General features: G+C 44.1%; 2 protein-coding genes and 1 pseudogene across 2 annotated transcripts; all 3 read left to right on the top strand.

The window, feature by feature from the left end:
* The first annotated feature begins 411 nt into the window (after positions 1 to 411).
* Positions 412 to 4,867, top strand: LOC133916870 (probable 3-ketoacyl-CoA synthase 20). The gene is made up of 2 exons (XM_062360749.1): positions 412 to 1,279; positions 3,706 to 4,867. Exons 1-2 carry the CDS (start codon positions 533 to 535, stop codon positions 4,516 to 4,518), a joined length of 1,560 nt encoding a protein of 519 aa, XP_062216733.1. The 5' UTR covers positions 412 to 532; the 3' UTR covers positions 4,519 to 4,867.
* Positions 4,868 to 9,474: 4,607 nt separating this feature from the next.
* LOC133914862 (pentatricopeptide repeat-containing protein At3g23020-like) lies at positions 9,475 to 11,962 on the top strand (annotated as a pseudogene).
* Positions 11,963 to 13,348: 1,386 nt separating this feature from the next.
* Positions 13,349 to 18,555, top strand: LOC133914861 (uncharacterized). Its single transcript, XM_062357848.1, has 5 exons — positions 13,349 to 13,381; positions 13,667 to 13,850; positions 14,440 to 15,395; positions 16,745 to 16,822; positions 17,836 to 18,555. The coding sequence occupies exons 1-5, from the start codon at positions 13,349 to 13,351 to the stop codon at positions 17,971 to 17,973; spliced, it is 1,389 nt and encodes a 462-aa protein (XP_062213832.1). The 3' UTR covers positions 17,974 to 18,555.
* Positions 18,556 to 19,051: the final 496 nt, after the last annotated feature.

Raw genomic sequence — 19,051 nt, 5'->3', positions numbered from 1 at the left:
CCTGTACCATCACACCGCGAGGTGATCCAATATACTACTCGAGTCCAAAGTCAAAGGCCGGTCGGCCGGCTGGCTTCTAACCCAGCAGACGATGAAACCACCGTCCTCTCGTCTTGGTCAGCCTCACATCCATCAACGATCAACCACCATGACGAGCGCGTACAATAATTCCATCATTCATTCGCGCAATACCGAACGCGGTTGCACGCGTACACACGAACTCCGGCACGGGCTAGCACTGTAGCACTGCACCTCCGTTTTCTCGGCTTCTCCTACTTCGGTGCACCGGCGGTCCACAGGAACATGCCATGGGCCGCGCATTAACCGCTACGTCCTCAACAGCTTCGCGCCATTACTCCACCCCGGCCCTCTCCTCGCCAGTCGCCACGCGTATAAATCCGCGCGCTCCTCACTGCAACCTCCCATGCCTTGATCACACTCTCCAGCTCTCAGCTAGCTAGCTTCTCAGTTGCATAGCTCAGCTCGTGCTCTCAAGAACCACAAGAATTAAGACCTGGAAGCGAGCGTCTCTATGGCAAATCGATCGTTCGCCATGGACAGGGAGCTGTTCAGGACGGTGAAGCAGGCAACGCTGAACCACGCCAAGCTGCTGTACCACCGCCTCGTCAGGCGCCTGCCGCACCTCCTCGCCGTCACGTTCCTCGTCGTCGCGGCCCCGCTGGTGCCGTCGTCGTCCACGCCGTCGCTCGCGGGCGCCCGCGGCCTCTGGCACGAGGCGCGCGCCAACGCGGCCGCGGTCGTCGCGGCGTGCGCGGGGGTGGCGGCGGCGGCGTACGCGTACGCCGCGTCGTGGCCGCGGCCCGTGTACCTGGTGGACCTCGCGGGGTTCAAGCCCGGGCGCGCGCACGAGGCGACCCGCGCCAAGTCCATCCGCCACTTCGTGCTGGCCGGGCGGTTCACCGAGGAGAGCATCGCGTTCCAGACGCGGATGCTTGAGCGGGCGGGGGTCGGCGAGGCCACGCACTTCCCGGCGTCTCTCCTCAGCTTCCCCGTCGACATGTGCCAGCGCACGGCGAGGGAGGAGTCCGAGACCGTCATCTTCGGCGTCGTCGACGACCTGCTGGCCAAGACCGGCGTGCGCCCGGGGGATATCGGCGTGGTCATCGTCAACTCCAGCCTCTACAGCCCCACGCCGTCCTTCACGTCACTGGTCGTCAACCGCTACGGTCTGCGCCACGACGTCGTGAGCCACAACCTCAGCGGGATGGGCTGCAGCGCCGGCATCATCGCCATTGACCTCGCCAAGCACTCGCTTCAGGTAGGCGCGAGTCGATCACCCTTCTCCTGCAATTCTGGTGCAACACACACACGCATGAACACGAAAGAAAATAGCGCATACACATGCATGAACAGCCGAATGGCCGTGCCGTGCGTGTCATGAACACCATCGGAACAGATGAGCGGAATGTAATTGGATAGGCACTTGACATGCTTGTCATTAATGAAGATGAACAGAATGCTTGACAGCATACGAATTTCCTAGTAAGGTTTAGGTAGGATTTCATGTCCCGGCCAGCACCTTAAGATTCATTTGTCTATTTTCTGGTCAGCATATATAGGCACATGCAGTATGTCTACTGGACATATTCCACAGATATAACCATCATATCATTTCGAGTGAATGCATAAAACAAACATCGATCACCTCATATTGATTAGCTAGCTCAGCTCAACAAGGATCGGTCATGACAGTGATCCAAAACAATAGTAGTACACACTTAACAACATAAAAATCTTATATTTACTAATTGAAGGCTCCTTTTATATCTCCACGTTAATCCTAAGAAAATTCTAGAAATTTTCATAAAAAAGCAAAACATCCAACCGTCGAATTAATTAATTGATTAACTATAACATAGATCAACAATCGAACGAAATAACATAGAAGATTAAAAAACAAATCTTAGAGTCCAGCTCCAAGACTATTTCTTGTCTTGCCCTTTCTTCCCTTTTATTGTAGATATCATTTGTCCAACAAGATTACGTTAGTAAACTTCAACTTAGTTAAGTTAGCAATCAACACACTTTTTTAAATCAATTATAATTAAACATTACAAAATTAAAACAACAGAACACAAACATATTACAGATTATCACACAAAAATAATATCAAAAAATTTACAATGTATTTAAAAAAATAATATGAGATATGGTGATGACATTAATAATAATAATAATTTCAAAAAATCAAGAAACAAATAAAAATCAATTTGCATAACACATAAAATGAAAATTATAAATTAGATCTATTCACAAATAATAAACATGATTCCAATATTATGAAAAAAAATATTTATATTTTACATTTTAATATTTAAATATAAATAGTTGATGTATTTTAGTAAAGAACTATTATTAATACAAATATCTACCATTCAGCCGTAAACTAAATTTCTAACATATGAAGTTGCACGGGTTGATACGCTAGTTTCTATAAAAAAATAAAACAAAAAAAGGACGGTGTGTGTGGGGATGTTCAAGGTAGATATGTGCATTCATGGCCTTACCAAATCATGAGAACCTACCTATCCTTACCGTCCAATTGAAGATTAAGGCATCTCACTTTGAACATGACTGACATTAGAAACGGTTCAATGAACACGCCAAACATCCAAGGAGATCTAAAACAGTCCACACCGACCCAGCAGCTAGCCAGGACCATGTTTCACATTAAGGATGGTCCTGCAAATACAGGCCGTCTGATCTGAGCCGACCCCAGATCGGCTGGACAGCACGGTCTGAGAATCCCTCTCGGCCGGGTGTGGGCCAACACGGTCTGAGAATTGAACAAGCTCCGCTGTGACTGTGAGCGCAGCTGTAACGAGCAGTCCCTGTGTTGCATCCAGGGAGGGACCAGGGCGCAGCACCTGACACGAGGCTCGCTCAGTTGGAGCTCGATGAACCATGCGGGCGGAACTTGCTGCAACCTAGCTTGGAGCCCAACCATGCAGAATTTGCTGCAACTTTTTTACCATTTTAAGTGCTACCAGTAACTTGGTAATATTTCGGTCACCCGACTTCACGGTCCGGAGCATTTAGTCCATCAAACTTTTTTTTTCTTATTAATACAAAAGACATCTCTTCAGTCGGTTTAATTTCGAAAAAAATAGGAGTAACTTAATATCGAGCACTGTTAAACAGTGAGGACAACAGTGATGTTCATGATGGTCACAACTGACGAGCAGGTTAGCATATCCAGTGAGGCAGTGATCCAGTCCAGTCTAGTCCCCAGAGTAATTGTGGTTGGGTGGAAGTTACTCGGGAGAGCACTGTATCTGCTTCCAAACATAGTTTACCTACTGCGCCCAGCCGCCCCATGTCCGTTGCAGATGGTAATACTAACTGAAAAGAGCGTGATACCCGAGGCATTAAATGGGCAGCGCTATTGCGTAGCTGCAGCTTGTTCTGATCTTGTAGGTTCAGAATCAGAAATCACCATGGTTGAGTCAAGTCGCCGCTCCGTTTCAGAGCAAGTTCGGCCATGCCGTGCAGCCGCGCAGAGCAGGAGCAGCACCAGTTGCATCAAGAAGAAACGATCTCTAATCACTTGTGGCGTTCGCAGCTACTCTAGTCACAACTCAGGAGCACATGGACACGAACGACGTGACAGGGATCGTGCTGCATGCTAGTAGTACATTGCTACTGGTGGTCGGAGTGAAATGAACTTGACCGATTAACCTGCAGGTGCACCCTGACACGTACGCGCTGGTGGTGAGCACGGAGAACATCACGCTCAACGCCTACTTCGGCAACCACCGCCCGATGCTGGTGACCAACACGCTGTTTCGGATGGGCGGCGCGGCGGTGCTCCTCTCCAACCGCCGCTCCGACCGCCGCCGCGCCAAGTACCAGCTGGTGCACACGGTGCGCACGCACCGCGGCGCCAGCGACCAGAGCTACTCCTGCGTGACGCAGGAGGAGGACGACAAGGGCCACGTGGGGGTGTCCCTCTCCAAGGAGCTCATGTCCGTGGCCGGCGAGGCGCTGCGCACCAACATCACCACGCTGGGCCCGCTGGTGCTCCCGCTGTCGGAGCAGCTCCGCTTCCTGGCCACCGTCGTGCTCAAGCGCGTGTTCCGCGCCGACGTGAAGCCGTACCTGCCGGACTTCAAGCTGGCGCTGGAGCACTTCTGCATCCACGCGGGCGGCCGCGGCGTGCTGGACGAGCTGGAGAAGAGCCTCAAGCTCAGCGCCTGGCACATGGAGCCCTCGCGGATGACGCTCTACAGGTTCGGGAACACGTCCAGCAGCTCGCTCTGGTACGAGCTCGCCTACTGCGAGGCCAAGGGCAGGATCAAGAAGGGGGACCGGGTGTGGCAGATCGCATTCGGATCCGGGTTCAAGTGCAACAGCGCCGTCTGGAAGGCGCTCAGGACGGTAGAGGACGCCGGGGAGAGCAACCCGTGGGCCAACGACCTCGAGACGCTGCCGGTGCATGTGCCCAAGGTGGTGCCCGTCGCATCCGACGAGACGTCCAAGCACGTGCCGGCTGCATAGCCTCTGCTACTACGTTCTTTTAGGCTCTCAAAGAGTCAAAGCGAAGAACCAAAGCGTGTGTGCGTCGACTTGTGTGGTCTGTCCGGGCTTATATATACAGGGCATTTCTTATACTACGCACTAGTGTGTAAATCTGTCTGGATAATGGACTAGAGAGCATTGTCGTGCGTTGTTTCGAGGAGATCATGGAAGGCTTGATCCTATCGAAGCATATCTGGTATAATATATTTTCGTACAAGTAAAGAGAATATATCTGGAGGTCAAGAATAGGGATTAGAGAGGAGGCAATAGATGTTTTATTAATTTTTTTTAAAATAGATGATCTTTTCTCTTTATTATCCAATATATCTCAAAAATCAATAGTGAAAGTAATACTCGATCCTACATATACATATACATAAGTATATCTGGTACAATACATTTTTTACTATTAAAGAGAATATGTCTGGAGGTTGAGAATGGCGATTAGAGGGCATCTTACTAATTTTTTTTTATATGGATCATCTTTTTCTTTTATCATCTAACGTACATCAAAAACCAATAGTGAAAGTATTCAGAAATATTCAGAAAAATGTATGACTCTCGTGGATGTATATGAACTACAGGTTCTATTAAAACTCATTTCACGGGTCATCGCCACAAAAGATAGCAACTTGAGGATAGAAACCTTAGAAGCGAAGAAAAGATCACCGATAGAAAAAAATTCTCAAGTTGATGATCTAAATACAAGGAAATTCAAGATCCACTTTTATACATATGTATATGAATTTTATGTCTCTAACAATAAGAAGAACAACTTTCTAAGGTGAATTTTTTTACTCAAATGCTAACAACCAGAATGAACTATTTATAGCCTAAGTTCTTTGACCTTAAGTTTTTTAGCTTGTTTCTAAAATACCTCCCTCTTATAGTACACTTCTACTTATCATCGAGGGTACTTTGGTCTATTTTTTCTTCCATCCATCGAACGATCAAGACGTCTTCATGACTTAATTTCGTCTCAACACAAGCTTTGTGATGATGCTACATGCACTTTCATTCTTTCTATGGTTTTGAGACCAAACCGCGAAACCCCTTGCACGCTTCTTAAAGTGTGACTCACTTCCACAGTGCCACCTGCTTGAATTCAAGCAAGCCTCCTGATATCTACACGTCTACTCCGTCTTACGATCTTGACTGCCGAAAAGTCTCTTCTGCTCCCAATCCCTCAGGCCACATTCTCACTTGTATTGCCATCCCTTTCGCTTGACTCTGTCAACATACCATCTTCATTTGTCTTTCATGCTTTGCTTGACCTCTACGTGCATAGCTAGGATCACCATTGACTCTGTCCGGCCTCCTCGATCGTCCAGCACTAAGCACCCCACTTTTTCCTGATCATCCCGCTGTTGGTTGCCAAGTTTCATCCATCACCTGCACAATATTAGACAAGCAAACACATATCTCCAACTCTATTACCGGTTAGTCAAAAGGAAAATCATCAGTTGATCAGCACATCAGAAATAAATCTTGAACACCAGATGATCCGACATACACATCTCCTGAGCGTCGAACCATCCGGCATGCTCAACCTCTCCAGACTTGTTTTGTAACCTCTCTGTAGGAAATACTCAGGCGAAGCATCCGGCATGTACTGCTTGAGAGCTGGACCATCCGGCGAGTATAAGTCACCAAGAGCCGATTTTCAGCCTCTCTGTAAAAAGTGCTCTGGCGTGTGTACTGCCCAAGCACCAGACCATCCAGCGGGTACACCAACTTTTGTTTCTGAGTTGGAAATGCTCCAGCATGAATCATATCTAAAATGCCGAACCTTTTGGCGTGTTCAATTTTCAGAGCGTTGGACCATCTGGCGTGTAGAATTTTCCTGAACTCAAAGACCAACACGCCAACTATATTTTTCTCTGCAAATTTAGTTAGTCATGATTATTTTTTCAGTACATAGACAAGTCATGCAATCTCACAGATCGACAAACCAAAACAATAACCTTGTCAACCACTGATCACATATAAAAGACATATTTCGACTTAGTTTCTCAATCTCCCCCATGATGAGTGCATTGACAACCATCGAAGCACAAAAAATTTGGATTGATGAAAAACAATAAGAAAAGCTCATCCAAGTGAAAAAAACTCAAAAAAGAGTAAATCATGTCACTTGACATGAGAAAGATTGCAAAAGCACTAAGAGAGACAGAGATAAGCCAAAAACCTCAAAAGGTCAATAAAAGCACAAATGCCCCCATAATGGATGCACATTTTTCATTAAAAATTTCTCCCACTTTCATCATGCAAGATTATTCTTTGTGAATTAGTGCATATTTTCTTCCCATTTTGACAATGCAAACATCAAGGATAAAAGTATCATGCAATGCATGAACATGCAATCTTAATGAGCTTTCACAAGTATACCACAAAGTATTTGCAAATGCTAAAAACGTCAAAGAGCTATAAAAAGTAGAATGTGGAGCTCACAAACGTAAAGGGCTAAAAAAGATATAGTGTCACAAGAATATAAATCTATATAAGCTAAATTGAAGAATTATTAGCGCATTTAAGTTCACATAAATGAATCATATTAAAACTAACTATCACATAAGTATTCACTCGTACTGAGACAATACAAGCATTAAGAGCTAGCTAACTTCAATCGCAAATTAGGCAAAAAAAAAAGTATTCATGATAGTAGGTTTCGCAAATACTCACATATGAAACTAAGATTTTGTTAGATCAAATGATTAAAAGGATTGAAAAATTAGGCATATTTTTTGTAATTTATTTTATCCTCGTGTTGACTTTAGCAACCATGTGTTCACGTTTTTGATAAATCACATGAAGCATCAAGATAACTGTATTGGATCAGATTTTAGCACAAGAATCTTGATTTCTCAACATTATTCAAATTTGCACAAATTATCAAGTTTTTATATGATCAAGTCAACTAGTGCATTTGTGACACAAGGAACACATGTTTCTCCAAAGTTCTATCATGAGCTAAACATTTGATAAAAATAGAAAACATAATGCAATGTTACCTAATCCACTATCTTGAACCAAGAGATCTAGAGTAAGATATTCATCAAACTAGCTTTAACACAAGCATTGACTAAGCCAAATTAATTATGAATATGGTGATCAAGAATGTAGCATTTAATAGTCTACATGATTCATAAAATTGCTAAATTTCATCTTTAGGGAAGCCAGCTTGCTTGAAATATTTCATATCAAAGCATCAAGAGGAGCTTAAGATTAAAAGCTTGCTCGCACAACTACTCAACTTAGTCCAAATTCAAGTATAGCAATCTAAAATGTCAAAGACATACAAGTCAAATCTCAACTAATATGATTATCCTACAAGATGAAATACAATACAAATATAATAAAAATAAGATAAAGTATATATAACTACAACTTCCCCTCATATAATGCCATATGTATGGCACATTCCAAGCTCTTCGTTCAAATTGGCAAATCTTATTGTATCTAGATGCTTGGTGAAAATGTCAGTAAGCTGGTGTTGGGTATCAATGTATCTCAAGTCAATATCTCCTTTCTCATTATAGTCTCGCAAGAAGTGGAATCTCATATTTACACGTTTGGTTCTAGGTGTTGGACTGGGTTATTAGCTAAGCTTATGGCACTGGTGTTGTCACACAGAAGTGACACACTTTTGAAATCTAACCCAAAATTTTTCATGGTAGCAATAATCCATAAAATTTGATAACAACAACTAGCGGTAGCAACATATCCAGCTTTAACAGTTGACTGCGCAACAAAAGATAGTAACTCGAGGATAGAAACCTTCGAAGCAAAGAAAAGATCACCGGTAGAAGAAAATTTCTAAGATGATAATCTAAAGGCAAGATAATTCAAGACCCACTTATATACAAATGTATGTGTTTTTTTATATCTTTAGTAACAAGAAAACTAACTTTTCAAGGTAAAATTTTTTTAGCTCCACAACACTAACACAAAGTTCTCGTATGAATGACTCAAGATGCTCAAATATCTAGTTCAAATGGCTCAACTAACCACCCCTTTTGTTTATAACCTAGGTTATTTTACCTATTAGTTTCCTAGCTTGTTTCCAAAATATATCTCTCTTGCAGTACACTCATACCTATTATCGAGGGTATTTTTATCTATTTTCTCCTCCATCCATCGAACGATCAGACGCCTTCATGACTTAACTTCGCCTTAACGCAAGCTTCACGATGATGCAAATGTGCACCTCTATCCTTCTATGGTTTTAAGGTCAAACCGCGAAACCCCTTACACGCTTCTTAAAACGTGACTCACTGCCACTTGCTTAACTTCAAGCAAGCCTCTCGATGTCGACACGTGTACTCCGTCTTGCGATCTTGACTGCCGATAAGTCTCTTCTACTTCTGATCCCTCGTGCTGTCTTATCACTTGCACTGACATCCATTTCGGTTGACTTTGTCAACGCATCATCTCCATCTATTTTTTATGTTTTACTTGATCTCCACGTGTACAACTAGAATCATACTTGACTCCATCCGGCCTCTTCGATCGTCTAAGCACTAAGCACCCTGTTTGACCCCGATCGTTCTGTCATCGACCGTCAAGTTATATCCATCGTCTACACAACATAATATAAGCGAACACATATCTCTAACTTCATTACGAATTAATTAAAAACAAAATCCTCGAGTGATCATCACATCACAAATAAATTATGAATGCCAAATAATCCAACACGCACAGCTCATGAGCGGATTAGTCAAAAGCAAAATCATTCGCGTGATGGTTGTCACCGGTCACCTCCGGCCCGACTTGCACTGCCGCCTGGCCTTCCGACCACATACAAGAAACCCGATCGCCACCTATCTTCCCGACCGGGAGCCCGTAGATTAGTTTCCGCAGAACCCAAATGCTTAACAACACTGACATTGCACTATTTTTCAGGGTGGATAACGGCAGGGCTGGCAGGGCAATATGTTGACCCCGTGCGATTGCTTCCTCCATCTCCCCGCCACCCCTCTGACTCCGTTGTCTAATCTCGCGGCTTCTGCGCCATGGAGGGATAAAAGTCTCACTTTCCAGATTAACGCATCCTCTGCGCCAGCAAGAACCGCTGAAATATGCCCCAATTTGGCAGTTCCATGCACGGTTGCCAGACAGGCTGCCAAAGGGAATAAGAAAGGCAACTGTGTCCATTACGGCGGGTCGCTTCTGGCAATGCTGGAGGCGCTGGAGCGTGTCCAGGACGTCCAAGAGACGCTCTGGCCGTGGAAGGACACAATGAGAAATCGAGAGAGGACGATTATTCTCAAGGAGCAGAAAGATTGGAGACGGGCAGTTGAGATCTTTGGCTGGTTTCGCAGGGAGAGGAGCCATGAATGTCAATGTGATTCACTACAATGTCATGCTCTGCGCGGTTGGGCGGGGGAGGAGATGGGACCTTGTTCTTAGTCTGTGGCATGAGATGCATTCCTGCGGTGTGGCACCGGATAACTCGACGTATGGTACACTGATTGATGTGTGTTGCAAAGGGGGGAGAGAAAGGGCGGCGTTGCTTTGGCTCGGGGACATGTGCAAGCGAGTATTGTGCTCCAGACGCATAAGAAGGCTGTGGACTATGAAAAGGCCGAGCGTTTCTTCAAATGGTGGTCCTTGGAATTAAATAGAAGGGTGGAAGGACATCCTCGATACAGCTTGTACACTTACAACACCTTGATCGATACTTACGGAAAAGCTGGTCAGCTTGAGAAAGTATCTGATACATTGGACCAAATGTTGAGAGAAGGTGTTGCGCCAAATGTTGTTACATTCAACACAACGATTCATGTTTGGGGTAAGCACCATAGAATGGAGCAAGTAGCTTCTCTGGTGAGGATGATGGAAGAGTTCCAGTGCTTTCCTGACACTAGGAATTATAACATACTGATCTCACTGTACAGAGAAAGCGATGATGTTGATGTTGCGGTTGCGGAGTACTACTTTTGGAAGATAAAAGCAGAAAACTTGGCACCAGTTGTTGTGAGCTGCCGCACACTCTTGTATGGATACTCTATCAGAGGTATGGTCACTAAAGCAGAAGCCCTTCTAAAAGAAATGGATGAGAGGGGCTTTGCGATTGATGAATACGCACAATCAGCTTTGACAAGGATGTATGTAAATGTTGGGATAGCAAGCATGGCGTTGGTTTGACAGGTTCCATCACCAGACGAACTCTGAATGTTTTTCTGCAAATATTGATGCATTTGGGGAGGAAGGATACATAGTCCTTGCACAAAAGGCTTTTATGCGCCGCCTAAAGAGGAAGATGCTTAGTGTTTCTATGTGCAATGTTATGATCAAAGCATACGGGTTAGTAGAGAAGCTTGATGAGGCCTGTGAGATAGCTGATTGCATGGAGAGGTATGGCATTTTGCCTGATTACTTGACTTACAGTTCTCTTATTCAACTTCTGTTGACTGCTAAACTGCCAAAGAGAGCTCTCTACTACTTGAAAAAGATGCAAGCAGTAAAATTGCTGTCAGACTGTGTTCCATATTCCGTGGTGATTAGTAGCTTTGCTAAGAATGATGATTTATGCATGGTTGAATGCCTATTTAGAGACATGATCACATCAGGGATCCGTGCTGATGCTTTTGTATACTCTATCATAATTGATGCATACGCTGAAGTTGGAAATGTCCAACAAGCTGCATCATATTTTGGTTTAGTGAAAAAAGATGGTTTATGTGGGACTGCTACAATCCACAATTCTTTGTTAAAGCTCTACACGAAGGTAGGGTATCTTGCAGAGGCCCAAAAAACATACAAGCTTCTGAGATCATTAGATACCGATGCCAGCCTCTATGCATCAAATTGCATGATCGATCTCTACAGTGACCATTGTAAGGTGAAGGAAGCACGTTAGGTGTTTGAGGATTTGAAGGATAGGGGACATGCAAATGAACTCTCACATGCAATGATGGTGTGTTTGTACAAGAAAGTTGGTCGCTGTGATGAAGCTCACAGGATTTGCAAGGAAATGCAAGCTTTAGGACTTCTAATTCAAGCATTAAGCTACAATTCTGTGATTCAAATGTATGTATCTGGTGGAAGAATGGAGGAGGCTTTTAAAATATTTCAGAAGATGTTGGCATCAAACACACCACCAAATGACGCAACATTCAAGGCACTAAATGTTATTCTAGTGAAAAGTGGAGCTACAGAGAATGAGACTAGAAAGTTAGAATTGCTCAGAAGAAATAACATTAATGATTGCTTGCATCGATGGTACAGGGCACTATCGTCAGCTGTAAGATCAAGTGCAAATTCTTTTCAACATAGTATTATTGATCAACCTGCTATAAGGATACACCCTTTTGACACTGACAATTGCAAGAGTAGGAGAAGGTATACAAAAAAGGAAGTAATTCCAGAACTGATTCAAATGGTTGAAATCTTAGATGTTGATATACCGTTGCAATGATCCATCTACTAAACTGTACACAGAGATGCGTATCACATTTGAAAAATAATGACAATTGATTGGCTGATGCCCAGTGAACTCACAAAGTCGATTCACATAGTCATGGATCCTGTTAGATTTCTGCAGGTGAGTGCTGCTACGTATATTTTCTCAGATTTGTACATATGTAATATATTCTACATGCTTTCACAACGTCGTTCTTTCTTGCTGTTAAAATCGAACCTCCTCAGCTTATCCGACTTCCACAAAATATTCAGTATTCATGATAATCTCCAACATTGCAGCGTCTTTTTCAAGTTCAGCCTGTTATCACATTTCATTTCTAATTACCTTACAGCTTACATGGTAACAGAAACTTTTATGTAGCATCTTGCTTCTTGCGGTGTCTTATTCACGCCGTCCTGATAAATGTGCAGTATTTTTATATTATTACACTGAAGCCTGTATTCATTGAATGGTAAATTCAGAATTCAAGGAACATAAAGAATGATCAACTCATTGCTAAAATGCATCTGCATTCTATGTTTCAGACATGCATGAGTTTCATTGGTAATATCCAAAAAGACAACAGTGTGATAAATGTGATCAGTGAGGGCTTGAGAGCTTTTCTCAAGTCTGCAATTCACCAAGGATGATTTTAGCATGTACTCTGAAGCTTTATTGCAAAGTGCCAAGGCATCGTATTGTAATTTCTGGTTGGGCAAGGTGGTAAAGCTGCTATATGATGTCTGCTACAGGGTAGGGATGTAGTTTGGATACTTAGTATTTGATACTTGAACCTTTTTTGTTGCTAGCATCGATCCACCCTTCCTGCCTTTCATCAAATATTTCTTGCTTGACACTGTTATTTTTCTTTCCCGTGGGATGCCTTGTTTGGTTCATAATTCCACGCCTAAATATCCTCTGTTTACTTGCTAAGCATACAGCATTTACCCCGCATGTAACTCAACACTAAAATGCAGGTATAGCAAACTCCACAGACGAAGGTCCGTTCTGCAACTGTTTCTAACCAATTTATCCAGCTTTAACTTCTCACTATTGAAATCAGAAAATTTATTCTTGTATTTAGTTCTGCATTCAGGGCGCTTACTTTCTTCATCTCCTTTCATGTGGGTGATAGTTCTCTATATGTGTGATGAACTTCAAACACTTGATTTGCCCCTTCGCAGGCCCTAACTATGAGCAGGATATGTGGTTTTCAGTAATCTTGGACCGGTCAAAATTATTGCCTCAGAAGTTACTTTCCACAACTCGTGTTTGTGGGGTGTTATTATTAGGTAAATCTGATGGTCTTAATTGTACAGGAACAGGATCAATAATTTTCTTACATTTTTTTTCCATTTGTCCCGTGTTCTGGAGTCGCGGAGCATATCACCCAATACCGTGATGGATGGTGCAATGGAGGTGGCCAGCCCTAGGGTATGTGATACTCGGTGAGCTTGGCATTCTGGGCGTTCTTCTAGGGATGTACCACGGTTTCAGATTATATGGCAGTTTGGACTACTTGGGCACTGATAAAATGCAAGTTCCATTTTTTTTTTTTTTTTTGCAACTGGCAATCAAGAGTGCTTATCACTTATCAGCATACAGTTTGGCCAAGAGGAACTGGCTTGTAGTTTTCAAGTTCGCTTGTTGGCACTGGAAATATTTGATCGCCTGCTGTGAACTAGCCATTCAGATTCTCGTTTGTTGTATTGGCAACAGAATTCTAAAGAAAAGGAAAGTCTGTATTGGCACAAGCTGGCAACATCGCAGAGTGTAATTTTCAGATTTTTGCAGAAACAGGCAGAGAAGCGAGATCATCTCAATACATATGGAAACACTGTGCAGTGGATGGGGATGAACAGGTTGAAAACATTTGGCAGTATTTCAGACAGAATTAGGATATGTTTGTTTTAGATTGCATATCATAATCTGCAAGTTGAAATAAACTAGCCCTGTAATCCGTAAGTTGAAACAAACATATTGTATTGTAAAAGTTAGATTGTACAATCTAATTCTCGAATTTAGTCTAGTTTTTACAATTTATAATCTGTTTTCACACAATTCGCAGATGAAACAAATAGTCCTTTAGGATCGTTTAGGGTTCAATGGAACATGGGCCTACTACTCTGCCTTATGTAATCATAACCTGCACCTCACGTTGTTGCTGCCTGATGTTCTCGTGGGGTGTACATGTTCTTGTCTTAACCAAAAGGATACACGCAACTCTTGTGTCAGCAATTCAAAAGACAAAGCTCAAGCTCGCCTGCTTCAGTTGTCTTCAATGCCCGTGTCTTCATCCTCACATCTTCTTGCCTAGCCTGTTCCAGTGCTCCTGTTTATGCACAGCAAGCATTGCTGGACCTCGATTACTAGTTTGATGATCTATCTCCTGCTTTGATGATTGGTTCATCGCTGACACTCTTTCTAAAATCTGTCTCTGAAGCATCCAGCAAGGGCCACTCCACGCTTCGGAAAACCAGTGAGATGCTGAGATCAACTTGCTCCAGGGACGGAAGCGAGCGAGAAACGAAAGCGCATCATTGCTAGTCTGACCTCGCGATCCCATCAAGATGCGCTCTGTTCAAAGCTCACCACACTAGCTGCTGCTGCTCCCAGCTGCCGCTTCCTGCCACTGCCACTGCCAGCGCTAGCTCTTCTAGCCCACGTCAACCTGAGCTCCTTTGCTTCTCCACGCAAACCATCACAGCTCACACCACCCACGCCCCATCTCAGATCCACCCCTGCCGCGCTGACAAGACCCCCGCCTCGGGCTCTGCGTCCTCCTCCGCGTCAGTGTCACTCAACTCATCCCTCCGAGGCTGAGCTCCCCCTCTCGCCCGACTCGCCGGCGGCAGACTCGCCTCGTTCTCGATCCGGGAGGGCGAGCGCCGCACCCAGCCCGCGCGCGTGTTACCGGTCTGCCCCTGGGTCATTGCCTCTGTTACACCTCGGGCCCCGGGCCCCATCGGTTTCTGAGCGCGGGGGCACAAGTGGAAAATGGAGGCAAGGTCGCCGGCGGGCGAGCCGGCGGCTGGAAGTTACCTTTCTGCCCTCCCACCGTGGGGGCCACACGCCGCGGCGCCAGGTGGAGCGTGGTGTCGTTTTGCGCAGGGGTAGAAGGGTAAAATCAGCGCGCCGCGCTCGCGCGGGAAATCCGGAAGGGCGGGTGGTACTTGCGTATCACTCGCTCTGTTTCCATCCCCCCTCCCCCCAGGTTAGGGTTTCGTGCTCGCCTCGCCTCGCCTCGCTTCGGGGGACGGCGTCGCTGTCCTGTCAGATGCGGCTGCTGCTGCGGCCGCCTGCTGGGACGCACCTCTCGCTCGCCTCTCGCTATCGCTTCGCCGTCCGAGATCTGAGCGCCTCGTCGCCCCGCCGCTCCGTTCGAGTTCGACGCCTCGTGATCTCCGGCCGGCCCGATCGCGCGGCCGGGTTGCGACCTTTTTCCAAGGTACGTAGGTCGTTCCACGTTCGCGCTAGTTTGTGACGTTTTGCCCTCGCAATGTTTGTGCATATGCGCCTTTTGTGGTCTGTTTAATGGTGCCCCGGGCTGGGCATGCTTTGCGATAGTTTTGGGGCGTTGCGTTGCTTCCGATTGGAATGCGCTGCCATGTTCTGCTACATGTCTTTAGCCACCGTTTCTATGTCAATGTCGCGGTCTGAATTTTAACTATCCGTGCCACCTTGTTTTGGGGGGATCTTGTTCCGTGTTGTTGTAATACGTGATGGCAAAATAGGCTGGTAGCATACTGTTGTAGTATTGGTGCTCCGTATGCTCCATTTGGAACTTTTTGATGGTGAGCGAGGTCTCAGAACTTCGATAGCATGGTGTTGCCCTCGGGATTTGCTGCAAAAATTGAGTTATCTGGTTTGTTGGTGTTATGTTTGGGATACTGGTCAAGGAATGTCTGCAAAAATGTGCTAGCCTTGGTTGGACTGTGTCTGACATTGAATATTCTGTTGTTACCACAAAATATATATCCCTTTTAAAAAGAACTGGCCTTTGATTGTGCTTCAGTGGCCTTAAGTGCATGTTGGACTTTATACTTGGAGTGTGCGGATTCCGGTTGTTAACAAATGACAATTTTGTTTTGGGCAAGGACAACTGAATAAGCAACTCGCTGTACACTTTGGTGGATGCTAGCTTGTCTTTGTAGCGATGGTCCCAAGTCCCAACGGAGTTGTAGCATCTTATAAGAAGTCCACATCTTTGAATCGCTATGAGCTACGTTGTGAAAACAAGCATAGTACCTGTGATTATTGAGTTGACTAGGTATGACGAGTGATGGCTATTCCAATGGATGAGTTTGGAGATGTCAATCTACACTAGGAGGCGCTGGAGAACTGGTGTGGGAAAATAACATGTCTTGAGCTTTAGTTTCACCTTTTGGTGGGCCTACTTTTGAGCTAGCCTCATTAATTGACATTAGAATAGAGGTGATGCTAGTAATGTGGCATGAATCTTAGATAACTCTAATCCATAGACATTTCTATGTGTATGATTTTAGATGCATGCTATTGCCACATAAGTTAAATGAGGCAGTAGCTTAAGGTTATATTGAATGGTTTACTAGCTTATCTTGTATTAGTCATGGAGTTGAACATTTGACATTCATATTGATGGTTTGCTATTACACTGATTGTCATTTGTATTCAGTTTAACTTTATGGTTTTTTTTTCTATGAAGTTCATGTACTCTTGAAAGTAGGGTGTTTCCAACTTGTGAATTCAGCGCACTTGAATACTTGACTCTTTTGGGGTTTGTGGTGAATTTGAGATCATTATTTGCACCTTTTGTAGATTCTTACACTGAGAATCATGCAGTTTTCCAATGCTGCATCCTGGACTCTTTCCAGTGCCCCCCTTGGAATGTTGAAGGTATGTCAAAATATACTATCGACAGCTTCATTCTCATTTAATTGATGCCCTGGCAGATGTGTTTATGTCATTCTCTGTGGTGCTCTTGATTATGTTTGTCTTGATTGTTTTGGATTGCTACACCTTTTAAAAAGATATCGATAGTTATGGCCCTGGAGAGGTCTTTATTAAACATTGCAAAACTAAATAACCAGATTTAACAATTTTTGGATTTTAAAGAACAAAGAACCTCTATATAGTGTGGATAAATAGTGGTGCGTGAATTGCCATGGCACTTGTTTTTTTTTTGTGAGACTGCTAGGCTATTCAGCTGATGCTCTATATCAAGTGATATTGTCTATCTTTCTTCCGTGATGTGTTTGGATCGAAGTCCCTTTCATTTTCTTTATGAATATCTGTTTTTTAATGTGATTCTGAGAGAGAAGTTGATACCAATACATCAATATTGCACCCAAGTGAATCGTGTGATGAGTATTCTATCAATTTCAAACTAGAATGAATAAAGGGGTAAAAGAGATAAATAATGAAGAACTGCATTAACAATCTACCTCCCAAAACGAACTGCAATGATGGTGGCCATTGCATAATCTCATGATAGCCCTTTATAGTTGAGATGTTGATTTGCCCAAAAGGGCAGTGATTGTAACTTGAGTTCCAGGATGAAATGACAAAATTAAAGCAGCGAGCCAGTATGCTGCAGGACATGCTTTTCTCCTGGACCCATTTATTTACGACAGTGCTGTTAGTGGTTGTGTCTGTAGTTAGCTCCTTGGGCTTCACTGTCAGCAGAGGAGGCCTCTCCAGAGTCCAGATCTAAGCTAAAGTTTCTTCAATCTTTCATCATGTGGGACTACTGGTGGCTTGTTTGCCAGCATTGATCCTGTAGCTGCTCATTTGCTCAGTGCATAAGTTGTAATGGTTGCGAATGGTCTCTGGTTGTGTTTCTGAACTAAGGATTGCTGCAGTCTTTCACCAAAACACTTTGTCAGTAAGACATTGGCTCTTGTTTGCAGGGTAAAGCCATGGAGAGTGGAACCAGTGCTGGTTATTTTAGGGAAAGACAGCTCAAGCTCATGGAAGAATTCCTCGGTGCAAAGATCCCAATCCTTGTACATACTGCTCTCTTCTTGGGCTTGGAGAAGATAACCTGATGCCCCTCAGGCCAAGCCCCATCGCAGAGGGGTTTCTCGTATGCACGTGCCCATCAACAACTCCTGCAACTATTCTCCACACTAACACTGATGAACTCATCTGGGTGGTTCTCCATCTTGGTTGGGCTCTGGTGATAACTAATATAGTACGCAACTACCTCATTTAATTTCCTCTCATTTCCGCAACTTTGACAGCGCATTTATTTTGGTCTGCTCCATTTGTGAGGTGAGCAAAAGTTGTCCCAAGTTTGTACGGTGCTGTGTGTGTTTTTGGTGTGGACGTGATGTAGTGCCCCTCCCTGGTATGGGGACTAAGCCTAGTACTGGCCCCATGTAGACCAATTTGTAGACTGGATATTGGTGCACTGAATGCTTATTAAGTTCATCATGTGATCATGTAGCATCGTGGCGCTAATTATGCAATTCAAGGCTAATAATATTACGGGGAGAGGCTCTCAAATTGTACTGAAGTGGAACTACTGCAAGTGCCTTTTGTCAGGGTATACTGCTGCCACTGCCAGCGGCCGATCTTCAGAAGGGGCTTGAGCCAGAAGATTAGTAGTACGAGCAGGAAAGAGATCAGCCACTCTTCGAAACTTTGCTGCGTCACTGACTGCTGCAGTGCCGTAGTGCTGTGTGGTGAGAATGCTCCCCTTTCGTGCAGAGCAAATAATACAAGTATAGTATTACGACGTCTTGGCTTCAACTTGGCTGTAGCCTTCGTTTCTGTGGGCCTGTTCCTTTCTTGTTCAAAGATCCCAAAAACCAACGTGACACATAGTCCAGGGATCAGGGCTCGGAGAGTCCACAGCCACCCCCGGTTCGCCCCCCTCATCCTTCAACCCGAGTCTCCGGTTTTTTGGGTAGATATCTTATAACAGTTTTTTTATTAAAATTAGGAGAGTTTGTTAAATAGGTTTTTTTAATTTTTTAGTTTTTAGTAAAATTTATAGGAGTAGTTTTCTAAAATAAATTAGATACTGGGAGTTGAAAATTAGTTTTTTATTTATTTTTCATATAGAATAATTTATTCTATAGTATTTATTTTAAAAAATTACTAGAAAATTTTTTACCGCCA

The sequence above is a fragment of the Phragmites australis genome, chromosome 4 (genome assembly GCF_958298935.1).
Source record: "Phragmites australis chromosome 4, lpPhrAust1.1, whole genome shotgun sequence".
NCBI classification, from domain to species: domain Eukaryota; kingdom Viridiplantae; phylum Streptophyta; class Magnoliopsida; order Poales; family Poaceae; genus Phragmites; species Phragmites australis.
Note: the sequence above shows the minus strand (reverse complement) of the source record. Positions and strands in the feature narration are given on the sequence as shown.

What these genes read in the sequence shown, in the direction of transcription:
- LOC133914861 (XM_062357848.1), top strand. Translation starts at nt 13,349, where the DNA reads ATGGATGGTGCAATGGAGGTGGCCAGCCCTAGG. An exon ending in TGGAGGTGGCCAGCCCTAGG is followed by an intron (nt 13,382 to 13,666) that starts GTATGTGATACT and finishes TATTGGCAACAG; the next exon opens with AATTCTAAAGAAAAGGAAAG. An exon ending in TTCAGACAGAATTAGGATAT is followed by an intron (nt 13,851 to 14,439) that starts GTTTGTTTTAGA and finishes TGAGATGCTGAG; the next exon opens with ATCAACTTGCTCCAGGGACG.
- LOC133916870 (XM_062360749.1), top strand. Translation starts at nt 533, where the DNA reads ATGGCAAATCGATCGTTCGCCATGGACAGGGAGCTGTTCAGGACGGTG. An exon ending in TCGCCAAGCACTCGCTTCAG is followed by an intron (nt 1,280 to 3,705) that starts GTAGGCGCGAGT and finishes ATTAACCTGCAG; the next exon opens with GTGCACCCTGACACGTACGC.